General features: G+C 36.8%; 2 protein-coding genes across 20 annotated transcripts in view; one reads left to right on the top strand and one right to left on the bottom strand.

Moving 5' to 3' along the window:
- The window catches only part of LOC116237840 (uncharacterized), a 202,483-nt gene extending 184,013 nt beyond the window's left edge, over window positions 1-18,470 (bottom strand). For 17 of the 19 annotated variants that reach the window (XR_016466559.1, XR_016466558.1, XR_016466563.1 and 14 more), the window contains exons 1-3: window positions 18,381-18,470; window positions 6,873-7,151; window positions 4,336-4,491 (exon numbers count right to left, since the gene is read on the bottom strand). The gene's annotated coding sequence lies outside the window, so the exon portion shown is untranslated. Of the gene's footprint in view, window positions 1-4,335; window positions 4,492-6,872; window positions 7,152-18,261 lie in introns of all 19 variants that reach the window. The other 2 variants (XM_090140144.1, XM_090140145.1) reach the window with 2 other exon arrangements.
- The window catches only part of DNAJC24 (DnaJ heat shock protein family (Hsp40) member C24), a 30,668-nt gene continuing 22,788 nt past the window's right edge, over window positions 18,467-26,346 (top strand). The window contains exons 1-2 of the mRNA XM_031607404.2: window positions 18,467-18,614; window positions 19,691-19,825. Coding sequence (XP_031463264.1) covers window positions 19,718-19,825 — 108 coding nt within the window. The 5' untranslated portion in view covers window positions 18,467-18,614; window positions 19,691-19,717. The remainder of the gene's footprint in view (window positions 18,615-19,690; window positions 19,826-26,346) is intronic.

The raw sequence follows: 26,346 nt of genomic DNA, 5'->3' as shown, positions 1-26,346 counted from the left end.
AATCAATCAATAATTAAAACTGTGAACATCACAGTTGAACAAAAACTAAAATGAAGGTACACTCATCCACTATTAAATATAGTAAATGAATATAAAGTACACTATCTTAGTTCTTCCATTGTTTAAACATATTCAAAACATTATTTTTAAAACTGTATAATGGTGAATTATTTTGAGACAAGAAAATCTCATTCATTAAAATAAAACTTACTGTTATGGTAAATGTCTTGACTAAAATGACTAGACTGATTCTTGCATTTTGCTACCTTTGCACCAAAAACAGGATATAAGCATGCTTGCCAACACTCCTAAATGAATAGAACAGGACATAGTATCTTTTAATGCAGTCACCAAACTAACATAGCAATCTGTGTAATAAAATATGAATATATTTTCACTTGTGGTGAAAAAGCCACAGAACACAAAAAACTTCTTTTAATACAGTCATCCACAGCACAAGATCTGGAGGTAAGTCATAATCAATGCCCTACACCCTAGTAATAAAATGGATTAATTAGATGAAGTGACCTATATGATCTGCAAAGTGGGCCATGCTTCAGCAGAGAAGTCATGTCACTATGACTTACAAAAAATATATGAGCATGGCACATCAGCAAAAATATTTTGGCCAAAATGCTGTCTTTAGAAAGTGATTCAGCTTAAGATCAGCACAGGTAAGTTGGGAATTGTATAGAACGAGACTACCCACAGGTGAGCTATATGTCTGGTCAGTATAGACATACAAAAATATGAATGCTTAACTTCACTTCTCTGAAAGCTCCTACAGAAATCACTCTCAGTAGTACAGTGAATTAGTTCTGAGTATAACTGGTTTGACTGAGGTCTAAGTACACAATCAATTGGTCATTCAAAACTCCTTTATCTCCAATTTAGTAATTCTCAAGCATGTTCAAGGTAAATGGCTAACACAGAAAATGAAAAAAATACTGAATGGAAACCTATACGTGGCCATATTTTCTGCAATAGCAGAAGTGATAAAATGCACAAACGTTTTATGAAAGAGCGATAGCTAATTTATTTTCTTATGCAAGGTTGCTATTGTTACTAGAATTAAATTAAATAGAAAGAACTTATTATCACTTTAAGTTCATAACTAATGAAGAAAAATATGAAGCAGTATACTAGACACCTGAAATTCAATTGCAAAGACGCAAGGGGGTTATAATAAAAGCTGACAGAAGAAACAAGAGGTATTGAAAAGAATAAATAAGAATATGTAATATTTTTTAAGCTCAGCAACTGTTATACATACAAATGCCTTCAAACAGACACATGTATATGCTCTCCAATATATTTCCAATAAACCATCATTACATACAAACACAGATGTTCATCATATGTAAATTACATGGAATAATAACATACCACAGAGCATTAACTCTTTGGCACAGTTCTGCAACATACAAGTTCTACAATAGTCTCTCCAAAATATGTTAATAATGCTTGAGACTTGATTCTTTTTTCTTAGCTAATTGGAATGACGCTTTAACTGATATGTCACTTGTATATATTATAAACATTTTAATAGATCAACAGAAGTGATAGCTTTCAATTTCTATCTCAGATGATAAAATTAGTTAACTATTTCTGTATTCTATTTCATTTAACCCAAATCTGAACTTAAATTTTCATATCTAAGAAGGATGAGGAGGTGAGTAAACCCAAATCAACTGGACAAAGCCATAATTGGGAATTCTAATTATTCTAGGTATTTATATCTCTTGAAGCAATGAAAGTATGTGCAAGATGATATGCCTTTGACACACTTCGTGACTCGTTGAATATTTAAAATATAGATTTTCAACAAAGATGCTGACTTTGCAAATATTTATGTGTAACTGTACGTATAAAAAGTCTAATTTCCATGCGATCACTTTTCAGGGTTGGGATATTGGAGTATATCATGCAAAAGGGATTTGCTGGTGAAGTTTGAACTTGTTGTCTATGCACTAAGAATTTTAATACAGCAATCAGTACGTTCAAACAGACAAGTTATGCCACCTTATTCTCTCTTCCTAGTCTTGGGCTAGGGAAAAAAAAAATGAAATGCACACTGTCTGCCTCTCTAATATTTATACATCTCTGAAATCTATCTTCAATATATTGAAGCTAGTTTAAAATATATTTCTGACTCATACTCTCATACTATGTATAAATAACAAAAAATATAAGCCAGAAAAAGTACTATGGGATGTTATTTAGAGAAGTAACACTTTTAACATCAGTTCTGATTTCTGAGCACGCGGAATTCTACATTAGTGTCATTTTCCAGCTCTATTAAAGTTGTAAACGGGAATATAAAAAGGCCTATTTCTGATATTGGTGGTTTTTCTACTTACAGCAGTGACTTTTTCCTGTTATATTTACCCTTTTAATGGACACACAATATGTTACTTTGTGCCCAAGCTCACCTACTCTTTCTTTTCTCAAAAGACAAGGCACATCTGCCACCTGCTCTAGTCTGTGTCCCAGCAACAACTGTCGAGCAGCAAAAAGATTGATTATCAGTCAAAAACCATTCAACAACACCAGATTTTGGTAGGTTAAGCTTGCTGATCCAGCAAGAGATGGTGTGAAATTTTCAGTAACATGTGCCAACATTTTGGTGCTAAAAGAACAGCAGTGCATGTTACAGTGAAACACAGCCAAAGATAGCAGACAAAGCACAGAAGTTTTTGTTTTGAACTGGGCTTGAGAGACGAAAATGAAAGAAATAAAATAAAGAATTAATTTAAAAATCTATCATAATGTTCAGCTATATGCAGGCCAGTGAAGATTTTGTAACAAATTATAGCAATATTCATACAAAATTACTGAAATAACAGTATCATCTCAATGATACTTAGAGTGCAAATATCAGTTCTATCATACATTTTTCAAGAATAAGTAAAAATATCTACATCTGAATATATAGACCATTCACAATAGTCATTCTAGAAAATGAGTCGTCTGTATCAGAATAATTTTCATGTTACCAGTAGAGTTTATAGCATATAAAATTGATGATGTAAGACACAGGCTTACTAACCTAAGTTTCATCCCTGAATATCTCCACGAATATTTACATATCCCTTCAATTACAGGACATAGATCACAAAGGCGCAACTAATTAATACTAGATTTTTATGGATGTACAAAGAACTGTACAGTAGTCATTTTCTTAGACAAATAGTCAGCTATGAATGCTATATAGATATCTTCCTGAAATGTCGTCTGCTTTAAATAATTCCAATCTGCAAGGGATTTAAAGAGTGTGAATATTATATATAAAGAACTTCTATATAAAATATACACTCACTAGTTGAATTATTGCTCTTCTGATTTTCTTCTTTGCTATTCCTGACATTTTTAAAAATTATATCTACCTTTACTCTTACAAGATTATACAAACTGAACACTTTCATTTAGCTTTAGACAATTTTTCTTATTTGCATTTCTCACTGCACTAGACCTACACGTACTCTATACTAATAAACGTTTTGCTTCTAATAATACATTAACTTCTATTAATTAATGGTTCTTAAACACAAATGCCAGTTGAATTAATCATCGAATATAATACCCGGTTGATATCTTCAATCTGATACCTTCAATCTAATGCCAAACTCTACTTAATTTTATAAAATGGTGTCCCAAATTTGTTGCAGAACTCTCAGAATGGACTTCATGATATTAAAACATGACAAAGATTTATTCGTGTTTAAAATGTAAATGATTCAGAAACAGCTTTTCCCTTATTAAAAACAAAACAAAACAAACAAACAAAAAAAACCAACGGAATTAGCAGACTTATAAGGGAATGAGGAGAAAAGAATATTGTTAATAATAGTCTTACTGAAAAATGTAAAATTAATACAGCATGATAAAGCAGATATTCTATGTTGCCAGAATAAATGTTCAAAAAATTATAAACAGCAATGTTAATAAATCCAATCTTACATTCTGGATTATTTTTACTAGTGGAATAAGCTTAATTAATTTTGTCTGTTTGATGTCACTGAAACTAAACAGTAAATTCAATAATCTCTTTACATTTTCACCATTTAACCTCCTGCAGGCTCCCTAATGTCTATTCAGATCTATATTAAATTAAGTACCAATGCTAATGAAGGGCAATAAACGTGGCTGTCAGTAGATTTTTCTTTCATTAAGCACATTATCCTCTTACTGAGCTGTAAATGAGTAAACATTAGTTTTGTTAAACCATGCAAAAAGACAGAATGAAAATAATTTTTAATTGCAACCCTTAAGCCATTTGCTGGGGATTCTTCATTTTGTTTTTGTTTGGGTTGTTCTTTTTTTTTTTTTCTTTACCTTTTTTTTTAAATGGATCTAAAAAAGTCTCTTCGGGTGAAATATAAACGTCGGCATCATGGGGTATGTCTTTAGGTTCTAGTGCTCAGAGCTGTCTGCCAAGAACTCTCATTGTGCAGCCATGTTCAGACTCAGCTTTTTAGTGCACTCCTCCAGCTAAATGGATACAAGAGGTAAGGAATACTGATTACAAACATACTGATTTTATGATCCTTTTTAGTCAGAAAAAAAAAAATAAATTGGAAATCAGAAATCCATTCTCTACTAATTTACCAATCTGCAGCACTATGAGTCATTTAGTATTTAAGTGATTATCACTGGAAGCCATAATATCTTATGATACAGACAAGATAAGGAAAATATGTACCCATAAAAGGATTGGTTTAAAAGGATTGCCTTTAATGACAAGTAATATTGCCTATTATTCCTTTCTGTATTTCCATAGCTTTGTTTCATTTAGTGCTTATAGGAATTGTTAACATGTCACATTTTAGGAATAGTGTAAAAAGAAAGAATTTCATGTAACTTTAAAGGAAAAAAGATTTGCATTGGAATTCAAAGCAGAAGCCATAAAGAAAGTTAATGCATGCAAGAAAACTTTTATTAGATGCTACTGGATTAAGGACAGAGAAACTTTAGCAAAGATTTTCTTTTGCCATTCGTGTAAGCTATGACTTTGATTACATTTGGCTGCTGCTTAATAATTTCAGATACTTCAAATGCCTTCGGGACATGCCAGAGTTTTGAAACAGAGAGCGCTTCTAATTCTGCTGAAAAAAAATTCAGTTTAGGATTTTAAAAAAAGAATCTAAGATTGTTGCCTTTTTAAATAATATAATTATTAAGAATGCTTATAATTGTGCAAAAAGGCAATCTGGATTTATAGTCATTAAAATTCTTCAGAGCATAAGAATTTAGTTCCTAGTGTGTGAGTTAAAAAATAGGAACTACAGATAAATCAGGTTGTGTTAAGCTAAATAGACTTAGTCTATCCCACAGTGAGTTTACTCTGAACTTCCTAGAATACTCAAAACACAGTTCTATCACCCTATCATGAAGTTCTTTTATGAAATATTTATTAATATTTCTCAAAACCTATCAGTACAAATAAAAATTGAAAAATTTTAGTTGATTCTGAGAAAACCTTTAATTACAAAATGCTCTCAACGGACATTGTAGATTATTGGTTCTAGTTTAAAAAGTAAGCACCAACAATAGCATCTCTTAGGCAAGATTTCAATCAAATTGACAGCAATTATGCCTGTACTGTGACTGCAAAAAAGCGCCTAATTGTTAATTGTTTCTGTTTCCCTGATAGCACAATATGTTTATTGCAGCTAGCAGAATAAAGTTAAACAGTTAATTAAAAAAAAAGCCACCACTATTTTTAAACGCTTATATCAAAGATAACTTCTGTATAATACTACAGCAAGGTTATTTTCAGAAGAAAAAATAAAGTGTGTGTGGGGGGAGGGGGATGGAGAGGAGATTCATAATGAAATCCCATACTTCAGAACAAACATTTGTGACATACGGTCTCCGTCCCAGTCTGCAACAAGAGGTTCCCATGCAAAACTCAAAATTGGTTTGAGGCCTAAGATTTTAATCTCTCTCCCACGAAAACCCTTGGCAATACTCCCATTCATTTCAGGTTGTGCTGAACTGATACTTCACTTAAAACATACTGGTATGTGGGCAATCTTAACAATTTAATAATTTCCACATTTCCTAAATGTCAAGATGACCGCATAAAAATCCAAGCCTTTTTGTCTTCTTTAAGTATTTCTAAAGTACATCATGTCATCAAATTAGAGTAGCTACTTCTGTATTGAGTGCTCAATCACGTTAATAGAAAACCCAGAATCTACTCCCTTTTAAAAAGTAAATACAAATTACCTTTTTGAGTTCTAGAGTTTAAGACTTTCATACACGTGGGGACAAATATATTACAATACGTATCTTATCATACAAAATTAGCAATGACATATAACTCGGTGGTTTTGGATTCAGCAGTATAAGAAAACACTTAATAACAAATTTAAGGCCATTTGTACTCTGAGATCACATCAGCACACAATTGAAGGGCTAACTGTAATTGTTTACATTTGCCTAGGTTAGTGCCAATTTTCCAACTGAAAACAGAACACACTAACGAGAAAAAGCTTTTCACTTTAGTCATCTTCGTGGCAGATTCCAAAATTCAATTGTGTTCTTGGCATTTTCCAGATGGGATCCACTCATTCTTGGATTCATTATGGAGAATCACATTCTCCTTTAAAGAAAATCAACCTGATAAATATTAACCACTTATTACTACGCACGCTAAAAATTTTCAAGGCTAACTGAAATGTCTGTTGGAAATATTTGATAAAAATCAATACATTTTTTAAAAGACGTATTCTAAGAACCAGTTAGGTCAAGAAACCTTAATAAAAGTTACCAAGGTCTGTTTAAGAATATCAACTGAATCACCAGTACAAGGTGACCGAACTGCATCAAACATTAGATTAAAAGCAACAGAGAAAAGCTTTGATTACCTTAGTTGACCTGTGGAAACACTTTGAGGTCTACTTCTCTTGGATGAGACTATAAGACAGAAATTGCCTGTACAGCTTCATTTGTAGCTGTCTGTATATCCGATAGACCATCACAGCTCTGAACTGATTTTGTTTGATGTGTAGAACAATCTTGAAGTTTTGACCTTCTTGATACAATTGCTCACTGCAGACACGTTATGGGCAAATATAAGTTATCTAGAGCTTTGGTTCTCTTTAGTATTTTCAAGAGCTGTTTTTGCATAGGAACAGAGACATTTCCTAGAAGAGAAATATAATAAATATAGTCAAAATTCTACACTTTGTTTTTTCACTAGTTTACATTATTAATGACTGATTATAAGGAGTTCCAAAAACTTAATCACTGAAAAGCACACAACAACTTAATTGAAGTTGGAGAATACCTTATAAAAATGTATTAGGAGTTTCACCTGATTCTTGCTTCTGCAAATCCAAATCAATTCACTTACTTAAAAATTCAGCTGAATTATTAATATCTTCGCATAAGCCAGGACCATAATGGAAATAGTATACTGTGTTGTAAGACAGGATGATGGTGAAATTCAGTAGGTATATCAGCAATACTACACTGCACTAGCACTGTACAAGCCTTCCTTCATATAAAATGAATATAAAATTATATCATAGAAATATGTAATTTTTTAGAAGCATTTAAAATAATGAGAAAAAAAGCCCTCAAACTTTAAACTTGAGGCTACTATCAATGGTAAAAAAAAATTACTATAGACTACAGTTCAAAGACCTGGATGGAATATTGACCCATATGAAGATCATGCAGTCTCACTTTATCCTATCTTTAGAAGATCCGAATCACCACCAGCGTAACTGTGCCAACAGCAGTATCAAAGATAAAGAAGACAGAAAGAAATAGGATGAGATCAAGAACTCTATCTCCTTTCATATTCAAGTAATTCTTAACTGTCAGAATATTCTCTTTTTAGGACATATAAAAGATGTCAAAGAAGCATGAACTTCCAAATTTGTCTGCATGCATTGCACAGAAATCCTTATACTAAATAAAATACCACAATCGCTGGAATACCAAACATTTGAGTTCAATCAAAAAAATTATTTTAGTATTATAACTAAATGTATTATGCTATGTTTCAAATTCTGACTAGTGACAGCAGGAGGGACTTGTTTTTGTAAAATCCATTTTTCTTAAAAGACTGTTTTGTTACACATTTAAACAGCAGAAAAACAACTACAAAACCAAAGGAAAATTTGTTTTTACAATGAAATCTATTAGCTGTCTTTTTTTCATTCAATAGATAGCTTCCTTCTTTTTAACCTTAACTACTGCACCAACTACATTGACAGAATTTTAACATTACAGTTGGTATTACCTACAGATTATGTTATTTATATGTGTCAAGTAAACCTTTACGTAACTGGTCTAGTGCAGCCAAAGGCTATGACTTTATGTATTGTTAAAGTTCCTTCTACTAAATGAGAGTAAATGCAAAGAAAATATCTACAGGATTACTGTAGATGTTTCTATCCTGTTCCTCAGTCCTTGTTCAGCTTTTTCTTAACAATTACTATCATAGCTATTATTTAAACACACAGTGTATGTAAATCTTAGGGTACCCAAGAATAACTCCAACACCCTAACTGAGATGATTTCAAAGAGAAAACAGAAGCACGCAATTATTAAGAGAAATTTTATTCTCTGTATTTATAACAGCTGAGCTGTTTCATACCTTGAGAAAACCCAAAATTAGACATAACACTGGTGCGCATCCTTCTGAAGATTAAACACAATAAAATGAAGGACTTAATATGCAGAAATCTCATAAAAAACTTGTTATGAAATGGTGCTTAATAGCCAGGAAAAATGGCTTGGCACTCCTTAATTAACCAAAATTTCTACCCAACTGAAGTGAATTTAAGCTAACATGAGGGTCCTTATTTTTATGGCTCAAGAAAAAATGCTCAGATAGAGATACAAGGAGAAAAGGTTAACAGAAATTTAAGCAGGATATTAAATGAAAAAGTAACAAATAACTAAACAAAACAAAACAAAACAAAAAAAGCTAAAAAGCTGAAGAGATCTAACAACTTTTTGTCCCGTTTACAAGCAATTAAACCACTGTTTATTCATGGACAAATCAGTGAATACATTTTGTAATGACTACAACAGAAAATTTTACTACCTAGCTGCTGATTTATTTTTTTTTTAATCTGTAAGAGATCAAAATTTTTATTTTTCTTCTCTATAGGAATTTTACAATTATTCAGTATTACCAAACTGCAGTGCATTTTGTCTTATTTCTTCTTTAAATAGAAAACAACAGTATACTAAAGAAAAGTCCATATGGTTTTTCAAGAAATTGATTTGCTCCTTGCCAACATTTTTTTCCATAACTGAAAAATATACTTGAACAGATATTGGTTCAGTAACAGCTACACAGGTCAAAGTTATCACACAGTTTTAGATGTGAATTCAACAGCAGGATGACAGTTGCCAAGGATTTGTACTTGCTGTCGCTTAGTACTGGTGTTGCCTGTCAAATTATCTCTTATACAGAAGCCATGGAATTTTTTATGGATAGCAATTACCTACAGTATACAATGAAGTACATCAGATGTAACAACCATTCTTTAGACGTTCATTATTTGGTTGCCTCTTTGTTATACCTATCTAGTCATCCATTTTAATTTTACTTATTTATACTGCATACTTGACAAGCACATATTTTTTTCTTTATACTTTTTCAGTAGTTGTTCAAAAGATTTATTTTAATATTCTATTTAAATTTACATATTTAAATTTATATTATTCTTTTTACTTCTATAATTGCACATCCTGTGTGATTTCTCAAGAAAAGCACTCTCTACATGGTAAAAGCATTTTATTTATGTATCAAAGATACTAAAAATGAAAATAAAAGCAATATCAGTTCTTAATTATAATGGAGGGGTTAAGGAAATCTTACATTTATTCATTATTTGCTTGCATTGTTAAAGCATTTCTCTCCAGACACATTTCGTACTTATTTGCACTTGCATTATTGTTGCATTACATGCATGCATGCTCCAGATAACCATATTAATATAGCTTTAAATTGACAGATGAGAATGGGATGTTTCAAGGCCTACATTCCTGAAACATTGTCTGGTGCGTGGCTGTATATAAATCGTCATAAAAACTGTGAAAAGTCTATATGATTTTATTATACCCACTGTATACATCACTTATATGATGCAAAGTAATGTCTGATGGTTTTATAAATCTAATATATTTATGAAAAAGGCTTCATAATCATTCACCCAGTAAGTGATAGCGTTATGTACAAGGCCTTTGAAACTACTGCCTCCTATTTTATTATGCTGGCCTAACAAGTCAGAGGCAGATGCTGGTTTTATGGCAGTAGAGTTTGAACCTTCCACCAATATTCTGTTATGTGTTGTTGCCATGCAAACATGGCAGTAGAGGGGCAGCCCAACAAAACAGTGTCTGACATGGAAGCGCGTTACCAAGCAAAGGTGTGCCACTGAATTCCTCCATGCAGAAAAAATGGCACCCCTTGACATTCATCATCAATTGCTGAACATGTAGGGAGACCAAACAGTAAATGAGAGCACAGTGAGGTGGTGGATGGTGCATTTCTGCAGTGGTGACAGCAACAAACAGGCTGACACAGCAGTCATATCACAAAATGAAGAGCATCTCAATCAGCTCATCCCCACAAATTGGCCAATGTTGTGAATATGCTGAAAAATAGTGTTTCGTAGCTGAGAATTTGCTCTATCAAACAGTGTTATTGCGCTCTTTGTATCTGTTCTTGTTTCCATGGAAATAAATAGGAGACATTACTTTCTGGGCAACTTACGTACACAGTCTGCATCACTTTGGGAAGGACTTTCGTCAACAAATAATGCTGCAAACCTTACATCTGGCTAACTGCATCAAGTAAATAGTTCTCAACTCATACAAGCACTGGAAATATAAAGTGATGATTGTTTTCTTTTTATTACAAAAGCCAAATCTTCTCCTTCTCTTGCAATACCATTTCTAATTACAGTTTATTAGAAAACTACTATTTTTTTCTCAAAAAGTACATCCTCAGTAATAACAGAATAAGTACACGCTGCGTATGAAACTCATATCCTACTAAATTGTTGGGAACCTTGCCAAAGGCTTGAATGAAAATTTTATCCCAGATCGCTGAATTGCTGAGTACAAAGAAACTGCTGCTTCCCTCTCTTTCACCTCCCCCACCAAAACCCTGTCATTCCAAACCATGAAAACCATGAAAGATTTTTCTCCGGTACTCCCATGAGAAGAAAGAAAACTACATTGCCTAGTCAGGCAACCAGGCCTGAAGTAGGGAAAAAATGTTTAAATAATGCTTTTTGGATAATACAAGAATCCGGCAGTATTCAATATCTAATCTCACTTAGTCATGAAAACCTAGACAGCATCCAATATTCTTAGTGTCTGTCACACTTCAAACACCAGACAAATGGGACATTTTCATACCTGGAGCAGGCAAAACATACTCTAGGTCTGAGGAATTAAGTTTCCATGCTAAGGAAAATAAATCAGTGTGAAAAATGAGAGCGTACATTTCCTGGACCAAAGTAAGAGATCCCAAGGAAACTGATAATTGAGTTGTCGTAGCAGTTTTACTTACTAGGTGGACCATAAGCGAGATTTAAAGCTGTAAAAGATGAAAAGTTAGACGTCACTTATATTTGCAGACCTTCAAGTGGCTACCATCTGCTAATGTACTTTTCTAGGAAGCAGAGAAAAAAGGGTAGCAGCACCTCGAGAATCTTAGATGACTGCATGGTGCCTAATCGCATCCCCCTTCCAGGGCTTTGCCTGGGCTTGGGGCCAGCTTCGTGACTGGCACAGCTGAACTGCTCCACCTTTCTCAGTGACCCTGGGGAGCCGCCAGACAGCTCTGCAGGGTGTCCCCAGCCCAGGCTGACATCTCTTCCTGCAGGAGCTGCATTTAAGCTGAAACTCTTACATTCAGCCTGGCCTGAGCAGCAGCCCCACCTGCACAGCAGCCGTGCCTGGCAGTGGGCCCCAACCCACAGGATGTCTTCTGGTCGGGGCTGGAAATGATTGGCTGGCTTTGTTGAACCCTGTCACCAGAGCTGAGGCTCACCCTGATTGGCGACCCATGTTGCTGCTCTTCCTCATCCCTGTCTTCTCACCCCAAGCCTGCTGATGAACAAAGCAGGGAGCTCACTGACCCAGCTGCTTGACTTGGCTGGGCCTGCTATCATGCTTGTTCCCAGCTCTCCCTCTTGCAGCCAACCTTGCCATGCCCTGACCATGGGCTTCACACAACAGGATTTCTTTTCTCCAGCAAAGATGTGCACTGTCTTGAACTTTGTAATTATGCTTTCATTTTTATTGGTACAAAAATACAGTTAACCCCCCTGACTGGAGTCAGTTAATTAGCACTGTGACTTGACATTCCAGTTTGCCATGGGACTGAAGAGGAAGAACTGTTAACTAAATAGCTGAAGAAACTTGAGAACATAAAATTATTTAAAATATTCCAGTATCACTAAGTCATCTGCAGATGGATCCAGAATGAAAGATTCACAAAAACTGAAAAAACAAAAATCTTGAAGGAAAAGATAAACTAAAAGTCCGTAAGATTTTGAGAAATTTCCCCTTTATTTGACCAAAACTGAGAGTATATTATACTGAGAATGTATAAAAATACCTTAAATGTTTTCCTCGTGCCTTCATCTTTAGACTGAGAATGACGTTACTAAAATATTTACTTAATTATATTTTTACAAATTACAAGATGGTAGCAAATTAAACATCCTACTTTGACAAATGACATGAGTGAAAAGTTGCAATGGCTTTACTCACACATCTTTTGCCAATATAGGTTGTGCATCCATGTGGCGCATGCCATATGGTGTTTTTCCTGAGCACTTACTAGATTTTTGTTGTTTGCTATTTCCTGTTTAAAAGTACAATAGTGATCTTCATTTCCTTCTTATGCTTAGAAATGCCTTCCACATGGACTTGCTCAACAATTTCTGCAGGCAGTGAGATACAGCCTATTTCCTCGGTCCTCCCTCTTGTGTGCAGTTTGGGTTTTTTGGTGGGTTTTTTTTGTTTGTTTGTTTGTTTGTTTTTAAGACAGATGTAACAATTATCTCTTTGAAATAGCAAGGGATCTCCCCTAATCACCACACAGAGCATTGGCCTGCTCCCGCAGCTTCCTCTAATGTATTCCATCCAGTCCCTGGAGGTACCCTATCCAGTCCCCCAGTACGTGTGTTTCCCGTGTCTATCTCCAAAAAGGCAGGCCAAAAATCATACTTGAAAAGGCTTCTTTAAAATATTCTTAGTGACTGAACGATTATTTAAGCAATTCTGCTGAAATTAATGTAAATATGTATGTAGAAAGGTAGCTGCCAATATACTGAGCTTTCCAAAGAAATTATTTAATACCTATAACTAACTTAGCATAGTATACCTTGATTGGATTTATCTCAAACAATCTAACTACGACTAAGCTGACCTTTCTATCACAAATCCATTCAAAGTACAGTTGATGAAGTTATCTTTTTGACTAGCACTAGATAACAAGGTTTACTCTCTTCAAGATTCTTTAGCACAAGGAAAGGTGATGGGTCAAAAGTGTTCCGCTCTGTGTCAGAAGCAAAAAATATATATTCCCATCTGTCTAACATCAGAGAAGGGAATAAAGCCAAGAAAAGGCTCTAGATTGATACTACAGTTTCATAAGAGAGGAGGAAGAGGGGAAATGTACCATGATCCTTTGCCAGGAAGAAGACTTTTGGTTGATAAAATACCCCTTGTGTCACTTACAATAAAGCATAATTTGCTCTAAACAAGAACTAGAATTGGTTTCTAATGTTTTTAGTAATAAATTCTAGCCTTAAATATGTAAATATGTAAAAATGGTATTACGCCACTGATTTTCCCAACAATGCTACATTTGACAGCAATCAAATGATGCTTGATATTTTTCCTCCAATTCCCTCCGCATTGGATACCATCCTCAAATAACTTCACATAGCTTTAAATAGTATCTTTGTTTGTAGAAATCCAATGCATGATAGTATTTTTGTAATAACACTGAATTATAATAGTTAAGCAAATGATAAACTAAGATTGCTTTTACTGACCTGCTGTTCCCTTGTCTCCATTCACTGAAAACAGCTACAAAACCTCTTAGACAAACTCAACCCTTTGACTAGTCATGCAACATGGGTTGCTGTTCTGTTGCCCTCCCACTTTCAGTGGCAACTAACCATTAGAACAGCATAACTGGACCTTCAAACTACATCTTCCAGTTGAAACTGAAAAGATAACATACATCCTAGCTTAAGTTAAGATTAAAACCTCTATGTAATACAGAAATATATACAGAAATGGCATTTGAAGTACAGCAAATATGTTCTTCACTGTACCACTAAAAGCCATTATTTTATAGCTTGTCACCATACCTGGAATGCAGTTTAGTCTTAAAAAAACCCTATATAATGGAAAAACGTTTATTGAAAGTATCATTAACTATGAAGTGTACCTCTATGGAAAGTAATCAGAAAGCCCATTAGTACTCTGGCCTTCAACAAATAAGTGGAAACATTCCAATTATCAGTAAAAAAAAAAACAAATTAAAATAAAAAAATCTAAAATCTAAATATTTGATCTGATAATTATATTTCCCAGAAACTATTGTTAATATAAACTGTTGACCTAACATGCTTGCAAGCATTATAGATTCCACAGTTGTTGCTCCATTGCCTTTAGATGTACAGCAATTTGCACTAGCTAGTAACCACTGTGACATTAGACAAGCTTGCTATTGGTTAAGGGTTTTTAAACTTTTGCTTTAACAATAATCAGAAACAAGATCAAGTTATATCAACAAAAGAAGCCTTATTCAGTCTGTTCAGTATAGGAATTTAAAGAGACTGGGGTCCCTAGACAAAAAGCACAGCACAAACAGGTGGCAAATTCAAATGAACATTACCAACTGAGTGATAAAAGATGAAAATAGCAGGTTCTTGGTTCAGCCAAGTATCTGCTTTTAAAGCCATTTGAAACCTCAAACATTAAGTAAATATTTATAGGACAGGTTGAACAGGCACAGATATAAGTTCCATATAAACGTAGCGGGTTTGAAAAGACATAATTTGTCAGAGGATGCAGGAGTAAATACTGTGCAGACCTACATTAGCAAAGTACAACTATCCTTATATTTCCCTCAGTTCATCTCACTGATTTAGATTGATTGACACCACACTTGAAAAACAAAAAGTAAAATCTAAGTTATAAAATCTTTCAAATTATCAATTTTGTCTGAGTTTTCATCCGCTGAGTTTACTTCACTTGCAGCACACTAGACAAGGTAATAATTTATGATAATTATATGAAAATACACAATTAATATTCATCACCTCTCATTTCTCATCACTTTAGATGATCAGTAATGCAGAGGAAAAATGCTGTCAGATTTCTAATTGCTTTGTAATGGGCCTGAAATAGGGAAATCGTTCAAGACAAACAATCTGTCACTTGTCTGTTACCTTAACTATCTATCACTTAAAAAACCCTCATTAAATACATTGCTAATGAACGACAAAAGACTGTACTCAGTGTGCCCAGATGTACCTTTTTAAACAATATTGTAAATTGCTTAAATAATTCCCAAGACGTTTTCAATCATTTTTGTGGAAATTTAATGGAAAACATATATTTTCAATGCACGTTACATCTCATTTGTTCACATCATTATGACATTTAGTCTATCATATCCCCATCTCCCGGGAGACAAAACTTTGTTTTTCTCTCTACTGTTGACAAATCTGACCCAATCGAAGCAAATTCTAGAATAACTTACCATTCAACTCCCTGAAACCTTTCTCATAACAAATGAACAAAAATACATTAATGTCGGTTTTTGGGTTTTTTTTGTTTTTTTTTTTTATGTCTACTTTACAAAGATCTTTTTTAATCCAGTGGTTAAGAAAAGAAGTCTAATGCTGCCCAAAGTTGGACAAGTTATCTCTCACAGACAAAACAATTCTTCCCAAGAGACAGAATTCAGAATCCTCACTTAGCCCTTTCTTTGGAGTCAGCTATCTACTACAGTTTGGACAGAAAAATTCATTTGAGAAAGAATTAAAAATCTTCTGGATGTATTCAGTGCATCCGAATGAAAAAAGCAGGTCATGGGTGAGACCCCTCCAGGAAATACTGTAATATTAACTGCCACATTAACTAATAATCCCTATTAATTGTAATATAAAAAGATGGAAAAAATAAGGAACAGAACTAGAAAAAATTACCTAAGAGAAAATATCTATCTGTGCAAGACTTAAATATGCTTAATTTAGCATATTTATTTAAAAAAAAAAAAAAAAAAAAAAGAATAATTAGTGCTTGTTTGTGTAGGTATGTTTAAAATAATACTGCAAAAGGTACATATGAATTGGCAGCAGGAAATAGAAGCCAGGCACACTGAAATCTAGGATTAAGAGCAGTTTTTAAACAGAGGATGATTAGCTGTTGCAACAGACTTTTGCAAGTGAGAAAATGTAATCTCTTAATATCAATAGTCAGGCAGATTCAGAAAAGCCCTGCAATAAATAGAAAACAGTAAGGGACTGAGTGCTTCCATTGGCATTATTTGCATGACTCCTATTTCTTCTTGGTGATAAAATAAAGAGGAAAGCAGAGAAAAATATGCTTTAAGAAAAAAAAAAAAATGAATAAAATAAGTACAGATGAGAGCTAACAAACTTTTTCCAGAATTGTGCTTAGTATTAAGAACATCAGAACAGCGTCTGCTGAAGATAACACACACTTAGCATACTGCTCACTTAGTTTTGTTTTGCCAGCAGAAGGGAGGAAAGCAGCAAAGCCCATGGCTGGGTTTAACTCCATAGCAACTTAGCAGCTGTAGGAAGTGGTAGGAATTTTGCCCTGCTCTTCCTCTCTCACACACCATTTTGATTCTAGCAAATCTTGAAGTAACTGGATTTTGCTATCTCTAGTAATGAAAGGTGATCAGATTGGACTGATCAGCAGCTGCAAAAGGCACTAAGACCAGAGAGAGTACAATAACCTATGATTAACAGTACCTCAGAACCTAACACTGTGGTTTCAGAAACGGGATAGATTAAAACACGGGAGAAACCGAGACACAATGACTGTAGAATCATAGAATCACAAGACTGGAAACAACCTGCAAGATCATCTAGTCCAACCATCCTCCCATTACCATTGCTACCAAAAACTAAACAAGATCTTTTAGCTCCTCGTCCAGGTTCCTCTTGAACACTGCCAGGGACGGCGACTCCACCACCTCCCTGGGCAGCCATTCCAGTGCCTGACCACTCTCTGAGAGAAAGTTTTCCCTCATGTCTAACCTAAACCTCCTCTGGTACAACTTGCAGCCATTTCCTCAGGTCCTGTTTGTTGCCTGGGAAAAGAGGCCAAACCTCCCTTCATGAAGTTACAGAGCACAATGAGGTCTCCTCTGAGCCTCCTCTTCTCCAGAGGAAACAATCCCTCAGCCACTCCTTGTAAGATTGTGCTCCAGACCCCTCACCAGTTATAACGGTAATATTTCACTGTACTTTTACTGTAATATCAGGCAAGGCTAAATAACACTGCAGTGGTTTCTTTTCATAGTTTGTACATTTGAAAGTTCATAAACAGCAAACTTTCACATTAAAACAGGCAAGAATGACTGCTTTCCCTCCAAAATTTCCCAACTGGCCTCAGAAACCATTCCTTAACATCTATAATTAATTGCATGCCGAACAACTAACTACAGCCAACCACAGTGTCAGAAGAAAACACTTCTAACTTCTCAAATAACTCCCAAGTTTAAACAACATTGCCATCTGTATACCAGCACCAATCCCAAAATGAATTTGAATGGTAAAACTGTGACAAAACTAAGTTGGCCGTGTCGATTAGGCAACATTTCTCTCATCCACCCCGAAAACCTCTCACTTCCCTGCAGCCCAGGTTGAAGCCCTGTCTCCACGCACTGCTGAGGGATGCAGGGAAGGAGCAACCCCTGCAGAGCTCCCACTCATCTGCCGCTTTGCTCACACCTCCCAAAGGCCGGGGAAGGTGGCAGAAACTGTGCGTTTAAAGGCTTGGCGAATTGAGTTCGTGCGGACAATTATTGGTAAAGAGATTACGAAGAGTAAGTTCAGAGTACCGAGCTAAGCTTATAGCCAAGGGAATATCCTTCTGTGCTTACAGCACTATTCCTTTCCACGACCAGGAGGTGCCCAACCCTCCCCTTCAGGACGGCGCGTGCTGAGCCCTCAGGACAGGGTGGGGGGGGGGGAGGCGGGCACCTCAGCGAACCTCAGCAGGGCGGGAAGGGCAGAGCGGAGGGAGCCGCGGCGGACAGCCAGGCCCGCAGGCGGAGCGGTGATCGGACAGCCGTTCCCGAGCGCTGGGGGGCGGCCGGAGCCGCTACTTACGGAGTCCTCCGCCGCCTCAGCAGCGCCGTCGTCGCCATGGAGACAGCGTCGGGCCCGGCCGGCACGCCGCTTCCTGCCGGTGCTTCTCCACTGGGGCCCGGGCGGAAACACGCGAGGCCCCCGTCAGCGCTGCCGATCGCAACGCCGAAGCGACGAGCGGAGGTTACGTTTCTCACCGGACGACTGATGCCGGGGTTCGGCAGGCTGCGCGGTGAGGCCGGCGGTGCGGGACAGGTGGGTGCGTGCCGCGCTGCGCCGCGCTGTGAGGGGCGGTCGGTCTCGCGCCGCCGAAGGTTGGCGCCAGCGGTCGCGGTGGGCTCTCGCGCCGCTGCTGCGCTGAGGGGGCTGGAATGGCGGGAAGGGGCGGAATGGCGGGAAGGGGCTCAGCCAGAAACCGTGCGCGGCGCCGCGGGGAGCCTCGCTGTTTCGGTAGTTAAACAAACAAACGAACGGGAGCCTTTTCTTCCTATATTCATGTAGCGGGTTCTTTCCTTGCTGAGGCACGGCGTCACTTCCTCGCGGAAGGTCCCTGATCAGTCGACTGCGCGCATTGCTTAAAACACATAGCTGCAAAATAGCAGCTGCAACGCAGGGTCCCTACGAGTCTGTGTGTAACTCCAGCTACAGAGCACGCAGAGGTGCTGCTTCCTGTCCCAGCTCTGAGCAGTGTGTGAGCTAATGTGTGTTATCTGCAGCACACGCTGTTCTGATGCTCTTAATACCAAGCTCTGTTCTGAAAAAAGTTTGTTAGCTCTCCTCCGTACTTATTTTATTCTTTCTTTTTTTTTCTTAAAGCATATTTTTCTCTTTCTTATTTATCATCAAGAAGAAACAGGATTCGTGTGAATAACGCCAGTGGAAGCACTCAGTCCCTTACTGTTTTCTATTTATTGCAGGGCTGTTCTGAGTCCAGTATATCTTGCCTGACTATTGATATTAAGAGATTACATTTCCTCACTTGCAGAAGTCTGTTGCAACAGCTAATCATCCATGTTTAAAAACTGTTCTTAATCCTAAACTTCAATGTGCCTGGCTTCTATTTCCTGCTACCAATTCACAGAATGCCCCGGGTTGGAAGGGACCTCAAAGATCATGAATCCTGCCACATGCAGGGCCACCAACCTCCTTTTATTATACACCTTTTGCCCTTTACATTAATATTTTAAACATACCTACACTGAGCACTAATCATTCTTTTTGTCCCTGTGGCCTGCAGGCTATGTTACCAGCTGCCTGTACTTCCTCCCTCCTTGCTTTTCTTAACTTCCCTTTTCAAGTTGTACTTAGAATTATTGCCTTTTCTTACACAGCACTGAGCAAATCAAGGCTAGCCAGAGATGGCCTTGGAGCAGACAAGAAGAAAGGACTGGTACCAAATCCTGGGTGCGCAGCCATCAGACAGCCCAGCAGAACTGAAGCAGAAGTACCAAAGGCTGGCTTTGTTAGTAAGTATCATTCAGCTAGATGTGCAGAATTAAGTTTTATAAACTAATAAAGTAAAAGCTGCTGCTTTGGATACAGGAATTGAGTGCACCCTCACTGATGACACCAAGCTGGGGATTGTCTCAGTCTCCCTGAGGGTAGGAAGGCCCTATAGATTCACCTGAATGACTGAGGCCAGGGGAATGAAGTTCCGCATGTCCAAGTGTCAAGTCCTGCACTTTGGTTACAGCAAGCTCAGTGTTACAAACAGTGTAACAGTGTTACAAGCCTGGGGCATCCTGGCTCACATCAGAAATAATGTTGTCAGCCAGAGCAGGGAAGTGATTGTCTCTCTGTACTCAGCCCTGGTGAGGCTGCATCTCAGTTGCTGTGTTCATTGTTGGTCCTCTCACTACACAAAAAGAGATGTGAAGACCCTGGAATGCATCCAGAGAAGGGCAACAGGGATGTGAGGGGTCTGGAGCACAAATCTTATGAGGAACAGCTGAGGGAACAGGAACTGTTCAGCGTAGAGGAGGCTCGGGGGGAACTTACAGCTCTATGACTCCTTGCAAGGTGGTTATGATGAGGTGGAAGTCAGCCTCTTCTCCTCAGAAACAGTAACAGGACAAGAGGGAACAGCCTCAAGTTGCACTAAGGGAGGTTCAGGTTGGATATAAGAAAAAAGGTTCTTCCTGACAGGCTGTAGCAGTAGAACATATAAAATGAAGATTTGTGGATGTACAGGCTTTTCTTTAGAATCTCTGCATTTGTGGTCTAAATGGTCAGTGCTCTCTGAGAAGAGTGGGAAGTGTTAGCAAACATTAAGGTTTGGTTTTTTTTTCCTTTTTTATGCTGTTTAGCTCTAGAGGTTTTTTTTCCTCCACTATCAGTGATGGATCTGCTTTTCTGACTAAAAAGCCACGCTGATATTGTTTTGTAAGTGTTTTCTCTGAGGCAGATCTGCTGTGTGTCGGTTGTTAGTCTGTGTCACCATTAGTCTCTCTCTTCTAGTAGAGCTGCTTACAGACATTTCTTGTTTTGTTTTTTTTTTTTATATCTTTCATATATTCTTATATTCTATGTTTTTCTTACTTTCCTACATGTATTTATTGATGCAGCATCTAGCGCAGTCTACTGTCTGCACAGGCATGGCAGTAATAAATCAATTATTTTTATACATCCTGTAAGCCACTGCTACAGGAGAGTACAATACATAGTGCATGGTTCCAGTGTGAAAGTCATTGCACTGATTCAAGGTGTTTCATGATTTAAGATGTTAGAAGTTCATGAAAAAAAAGCCTGTGGTGGCATGTTAGCACAAAAATACAGTCTCAGATCCAGAAACCAATGAGCTGTGGACTTCTAAATATGGGTGGAACTTATGTAAGGGAGGTGTTACTGTATCTTTGTCCTATCCTGATGCTATTCCATAGGCATCCACTGCCCATTATTAGTGTAGCACTAGTTGGACCTCTGTAATGCTATAATGGGATGGAAAGTACTGCAGTAATGGCAGGATGGCAAAGTCTTTGGCTGTAACAAATGAGAATGAATCGATATGTAGCAGCCATAGATAAGGAAATGAAAGAAAAGAGCTGCTTACCTTTGGAAGGTCTCCAATAGGTATGGATCTCCAGCAAGAGATACCCTCATCTCCATTGCTAACCCTAAATGAGGTCTGGGAAGGGGTGGATCCTGGCTCCAGCCCTTTCAGTCACTCAGGTACATTGCATGCTCCTGAGCTCCCTTGGGATGGCCCTGCACCAGGTGCTCAATCACTGCTTCAAGATGTGACTTAGCATTTTCACTACAATCTCTCATCTTACCTGCTGCGTCCTGTTCACATGAAGTAATTGCTCCCCAAAAAAAGCTTGTACGTAAGAGATCTTAGTGGTTGTACACCTCTAAGTCACAAAATGTTAATTTATGGCTTTCTGAAGATGCTACTATAGGCACTAGTAGCATTGCTAGAGGCAGAGGATGAGTCTATTTGCAGGTGCTTCAGGGCTTTTCGGATATGGTGGTGGTGGTAGTGAATTAGCAGAGCAACTGCAACTTAGAAAGCTAGGATGAATGATGAGCATTGCCATGTACTGCCTGTTTAAAGATTTTTTGACAGATGCATGTGGTCGGTGCTAGCTATCTTAAAATCAGAAAGTTTATAAAGCAACTAGCATCTTGTATGCAAATTGCAATTAATATGACTTCTCTTGTGGAGAATATTCTGATCACAGATGTTCATTAGTATCAAGCATAATAAATGGTGGAATTTATTTTTAAACATAATTTTGCTGTTAAAATAAAAATGGCAAATGTCTACGATTTCTTCCGATGATCTTCAATGTTTCATGTTGAATGTTTGTTTTTGCCATCTGCTGTTTTGTCTGTTTGTCAACACATTGTATACTTAGCATCCTGAATGAACAGGCAGATGTAAATTTCCAAAGCTGCAAAGAATTGGAGATCTTGCCATATGTCATCTAAAAGATAACTATATTTGCAGTGATACCTCAGGACTGACTTCAACAATACAAAGTAGTAGCCAAGAAAAAATGTTGAATTACAAGCTTGCAAGAACTATTTTGAAAGGGAAATTCTCTTTAAAATGATTAATTTGTAAAATATAACTTGTTTTTACCAATTCTAAAGGGTTGATGATGGAAATGGTTAATGAATCACAAAAAATGAAACCATGCAAATGCATCCTTCTTGAGTGAGCATATTTACTTACCATTCTGCCATCTTTTCGTTTGCTGTACTAACATGTTTCATTTGGCCAAGTCTCAATGCTTAAGCAAATTATTTCACTGCAGACTCTGGATGATGTCTGTTCTGTCTATAAGGGTAGTATTAATTGGATACACAAAACAACACAGGTTTCACCTAAAAATAGTGATTGTTGTTATTACATTATTTCTTCTTACCATCTAAACGTTTAAGTAAAAAAGTTCATGTTTACACAGTGTCCTTGCAACCATGAAACTTAAAACGTAAAATTTTTGCATGCTCATTTGTCTGGCACCATCTTAATGCTTCTTACTCTAATAATTATTAGCAGCCAGAAATGGCAGACTTTTGAGCATAAGACATGCATGCCACTAGCAATTTGATCATTAGGCTTTTTTAAGGAATGGAACTTACATGTGTGCTGGCTTGTACTTCATTGTCTTCTCTAGCACAGAGCTTCAGCCAGTGACTTTGAAAAAATACTCAATTAGAAATGTGTATTTTGTAACCAGCACAGCTCAGTGCCATGAGTCTGTAATTGGCTGCTTTACATTCATTTCAAGGGGCTTTTTGAAGCATCAAAGATTCCATGTTCTGGAATGAATTTAAACAGATTTTGAGAATTATTATGTTTAAAGATAAAAATCTTAGTCTTTTATCTTCAGAACATACTGATGTTTTTGAGATGTTATATATGTATGACCTTCTTACCCATAATTATATATATTGTAATTTTAACAAGAAAAAGTCATAAATGGGTAAATGTTTTTAGGAGAGACAATGCCCACGTCCCTTTTCTGAGAATGTATAAAACTAGAAGATAAAAGAGTAACAAAGAAGGAGAAATTACAGAATCTTACTGGTACCATTTTTTACATCTTTTGGCCTAGCATTTGGTGGTCAAAGAATGGGTTCCAGATTGTTTGCAGGTTTTTCTGTAGCTGCTCTGCATCTGAAAGCTGATTTTACAGAGAATAAAGTCACCAAACATAGAAGCTTTGTCTCGCTGAGAATCAGGTGTCTGTTCCTGTTGATGCTGATGATATTATAGGATACCTTTCAACTGGAAAAAAAATTATTGTGCAGGAAAATTATATGCTGCTGTTACAATGTATGCCCTAATCTTAAAGAAAATCCATGTAATTTGAGCAGGGAGCATGCAGGAAGCTCTTATTTTTAATACGGAAAGGAAATAAAATGTGCCACTTAACACATAGTGTTACAAAGATTATCTGTTTATCAGAAGGGGTGGTGTGTGTATATAAATACAAAGAAAGTGTTAAGATGATCACTTAATCTGTTTGAAGGAGTAGAAAATTTTAAAACAAAGAGCATTAAGCATAGGTGAGAACAACTGTCAGCAGCAATAAAAAGAAAGGACATTAATAGAAATTTAATTTAATGAAGCAAAATAATTTCAAGATTTGATTTTGTGTAGAGGAAAGACAGCTATCTCTGGAGAAAAAAGATCTATTGTGTCCTATCAGATTTATGTACACATCTAAATTTTGCAATCACAAGAAAGGCAGAGGATGTCATATATTTCAAAAAGCTGCTTGCATTCTTACTGTCTTAAAGTCTGTTACAAACTAAATTCAGTGGAAGGATGCGCCTCCTGAGGAACTTTTCAGGCTGAGTTTAAGTTGAGAATTTGAATCTTACAAATTCAAAATGTTTTCATTTTCACCAGAAGTCTCATAACAGTAATTTTCATAGTGAAAATTATGCAGCAATACATACTGTGTTTTTCTTAACAGCCTTGTAGAAAACCTTTTGTTAGTGTGCCTAGTTGTAGATTGACTGAAGTTAGTAGTTAGATATCATAAAGTTTGTTGCAAAGGAATGCCTATTTGGCTCTCTGGGTGGTTTTATTGTCAGCTGTTCTTTACATCTGATTTACTATTTATAACCTTAATAAAATACAATTGGGTATTTTCTTGAGTTGGAACTTGAAGAATTGGTTATTAATTTATACAAGTATTTAACAGAGCCTCATTAGCAAATGCCTAGTTCAAACACCTTGATTGGCTGACTCATGGTCATGTCAGTATTCCTGCTGCTATTTCCAATCTGACAGCATTTGTTTAACTCATCCCTGTGGTTTTTGTGTCTTTTTCTTCTTTTTTACACTAGAGGTCATAGTGGTATTCAGTATTAAGTCTGAAGAACAGGTATTTTCACCCTGTCAGTGATCACATTGCAGAAGTGGGAACTCATTAATCTGAATGGTGTCCCAGATTCATTGCGTGTATCACAATGGTACTTAAAAGCCAAGCATTCTGGAGATGCATGGTACCACTGCATGCAGAAATACAGACTGCCATGTCCAAGCAGAAGCTCTTGCTTGCTTAGGTGGTGTGGTGGAAGAGGTAATGTTGGCTGCAGCTGGTCCTTGGGCATCGCCTGCTCACATTATGGTACTGACCAGGAAAACTGTTAGCCCCTGTTTGGTTGGGCAGCTGGCTAATCAAATGAAATGCAGTGATCAGCACGCAAATGGAAGGTGCACACTGGCCACATCTCTTACAGGGAAAGGCTGAGAAAGGTGTCCTGACTTTGCAGCAGTGAGAGGTCATGGATATAGATGAAGAGAGAAGGGAAATGGATGTAGTGAAGTATCACAGCAGGAATGGGGAAAAGTGACAATATTGGTTGGTAGTGCTTGAAGTACTCATTTTTCAGAGTGAGTATCCAGCATGCTGCAGCTTATATGAAGCAGTGCCTCATTTTTTATTACTTTAATGTCATTTATGCTCTGCAAAGAAATTTGATGCCTCTCTTGACTGATTTGTGCACTTGTTTCATAGAATCATAGAATGGCCTGGGTTGAAAAGGACTTCAGAGATCATCTAGTTTCAACCCCCTGCCATGGGCAGGATTGCTAACCACTAGACCCTCCAGGGATGGGGCATCCACAGCCTCCTTGGGCAATCTGTTCCCGTGTGTCACCACCCTCTGAGTGAAAAACTTCCTCCTAATATCTAACCTAAACCTCCCCTGTCTCAGTTTAAAGCTAGATTTTATGTAGTTATTTGGATTGTTTGGAATTGTTTGATCACCATGGCCATAACGTTTTCAAATAACTGAAAGTTGAATCTTTATGCTGCAGTGATATCTGTGAAATAATGGAGTGTTTGTGTCTTCAGCAAGAAGCATAGCATACTTAATGGCCTCTGATTTTAAGTATTGAGACTTCTCATGAAGTTTTAGATTTTTTTGGTGTTGACTAAGATATGAAATTATTGTATTTGTATCACTTGGATGTTGTTCATTTACAGTATCTTTCAGGTTAAGCTGTCTCCTACAAAAGTAGGATGTATCTTCACGGATTTTTCATACAGATATTTTCTAATTCTGTTAATGTTTAGCTTTTCATGTCTATTTTAAAAGTTGTAATTTGATTGATGCCTAACCTGTCATTTTGAGATCACGGATGGCTTCAAATACCAGTGATAGGGAAAGCTGAAATAAATATTTAAACAAAAACTTTAGAAGTGTTATGCAAATGTTGCAATTATGTCCACTAATATATAAGCTAGTCATTTGTTCGTCAAGCTTCAATTTCCACAGTGACTTCTGAAATTGAAGTGCTGGAGAGACTTAAATTATTTTGGAATCCAGGTGATAAGCATAATATTTAAATCTGACCTCTTCTGTGTGTCTGTCGAGGCATTGCAAGTGAATTTGAAAATTAGTGGTATACTCTGATTTGGAGTACTGCTTTACGGATGGTCGTCAGAGAGTGGAACGAATTCACAAGCTGCTTTGTGCTCAGCAGTTCTTAAGCAGTTGCCAGGTATCAAAGTTGTTGGCT

This window comes from Phasianus colchicus, chromosome 5 (genome assembly GCF_987193195.1).
Source record: "Phasianus colchicus chromosome 5, bPhaCol1.hap1.1, whole genome shotgun sequence".
Taxonomy (NCBI): Eukaryota; Metazoa; Chordata; class Aves; order Galliformes; family Phasianidae; genus Phasianus; species Phasianus colchicus.
The sequence above is the reverse complement of the archived record's forward strand: the minus strand, read 5'-3'. Positions and strand labels throughout refer to the sequence as shown.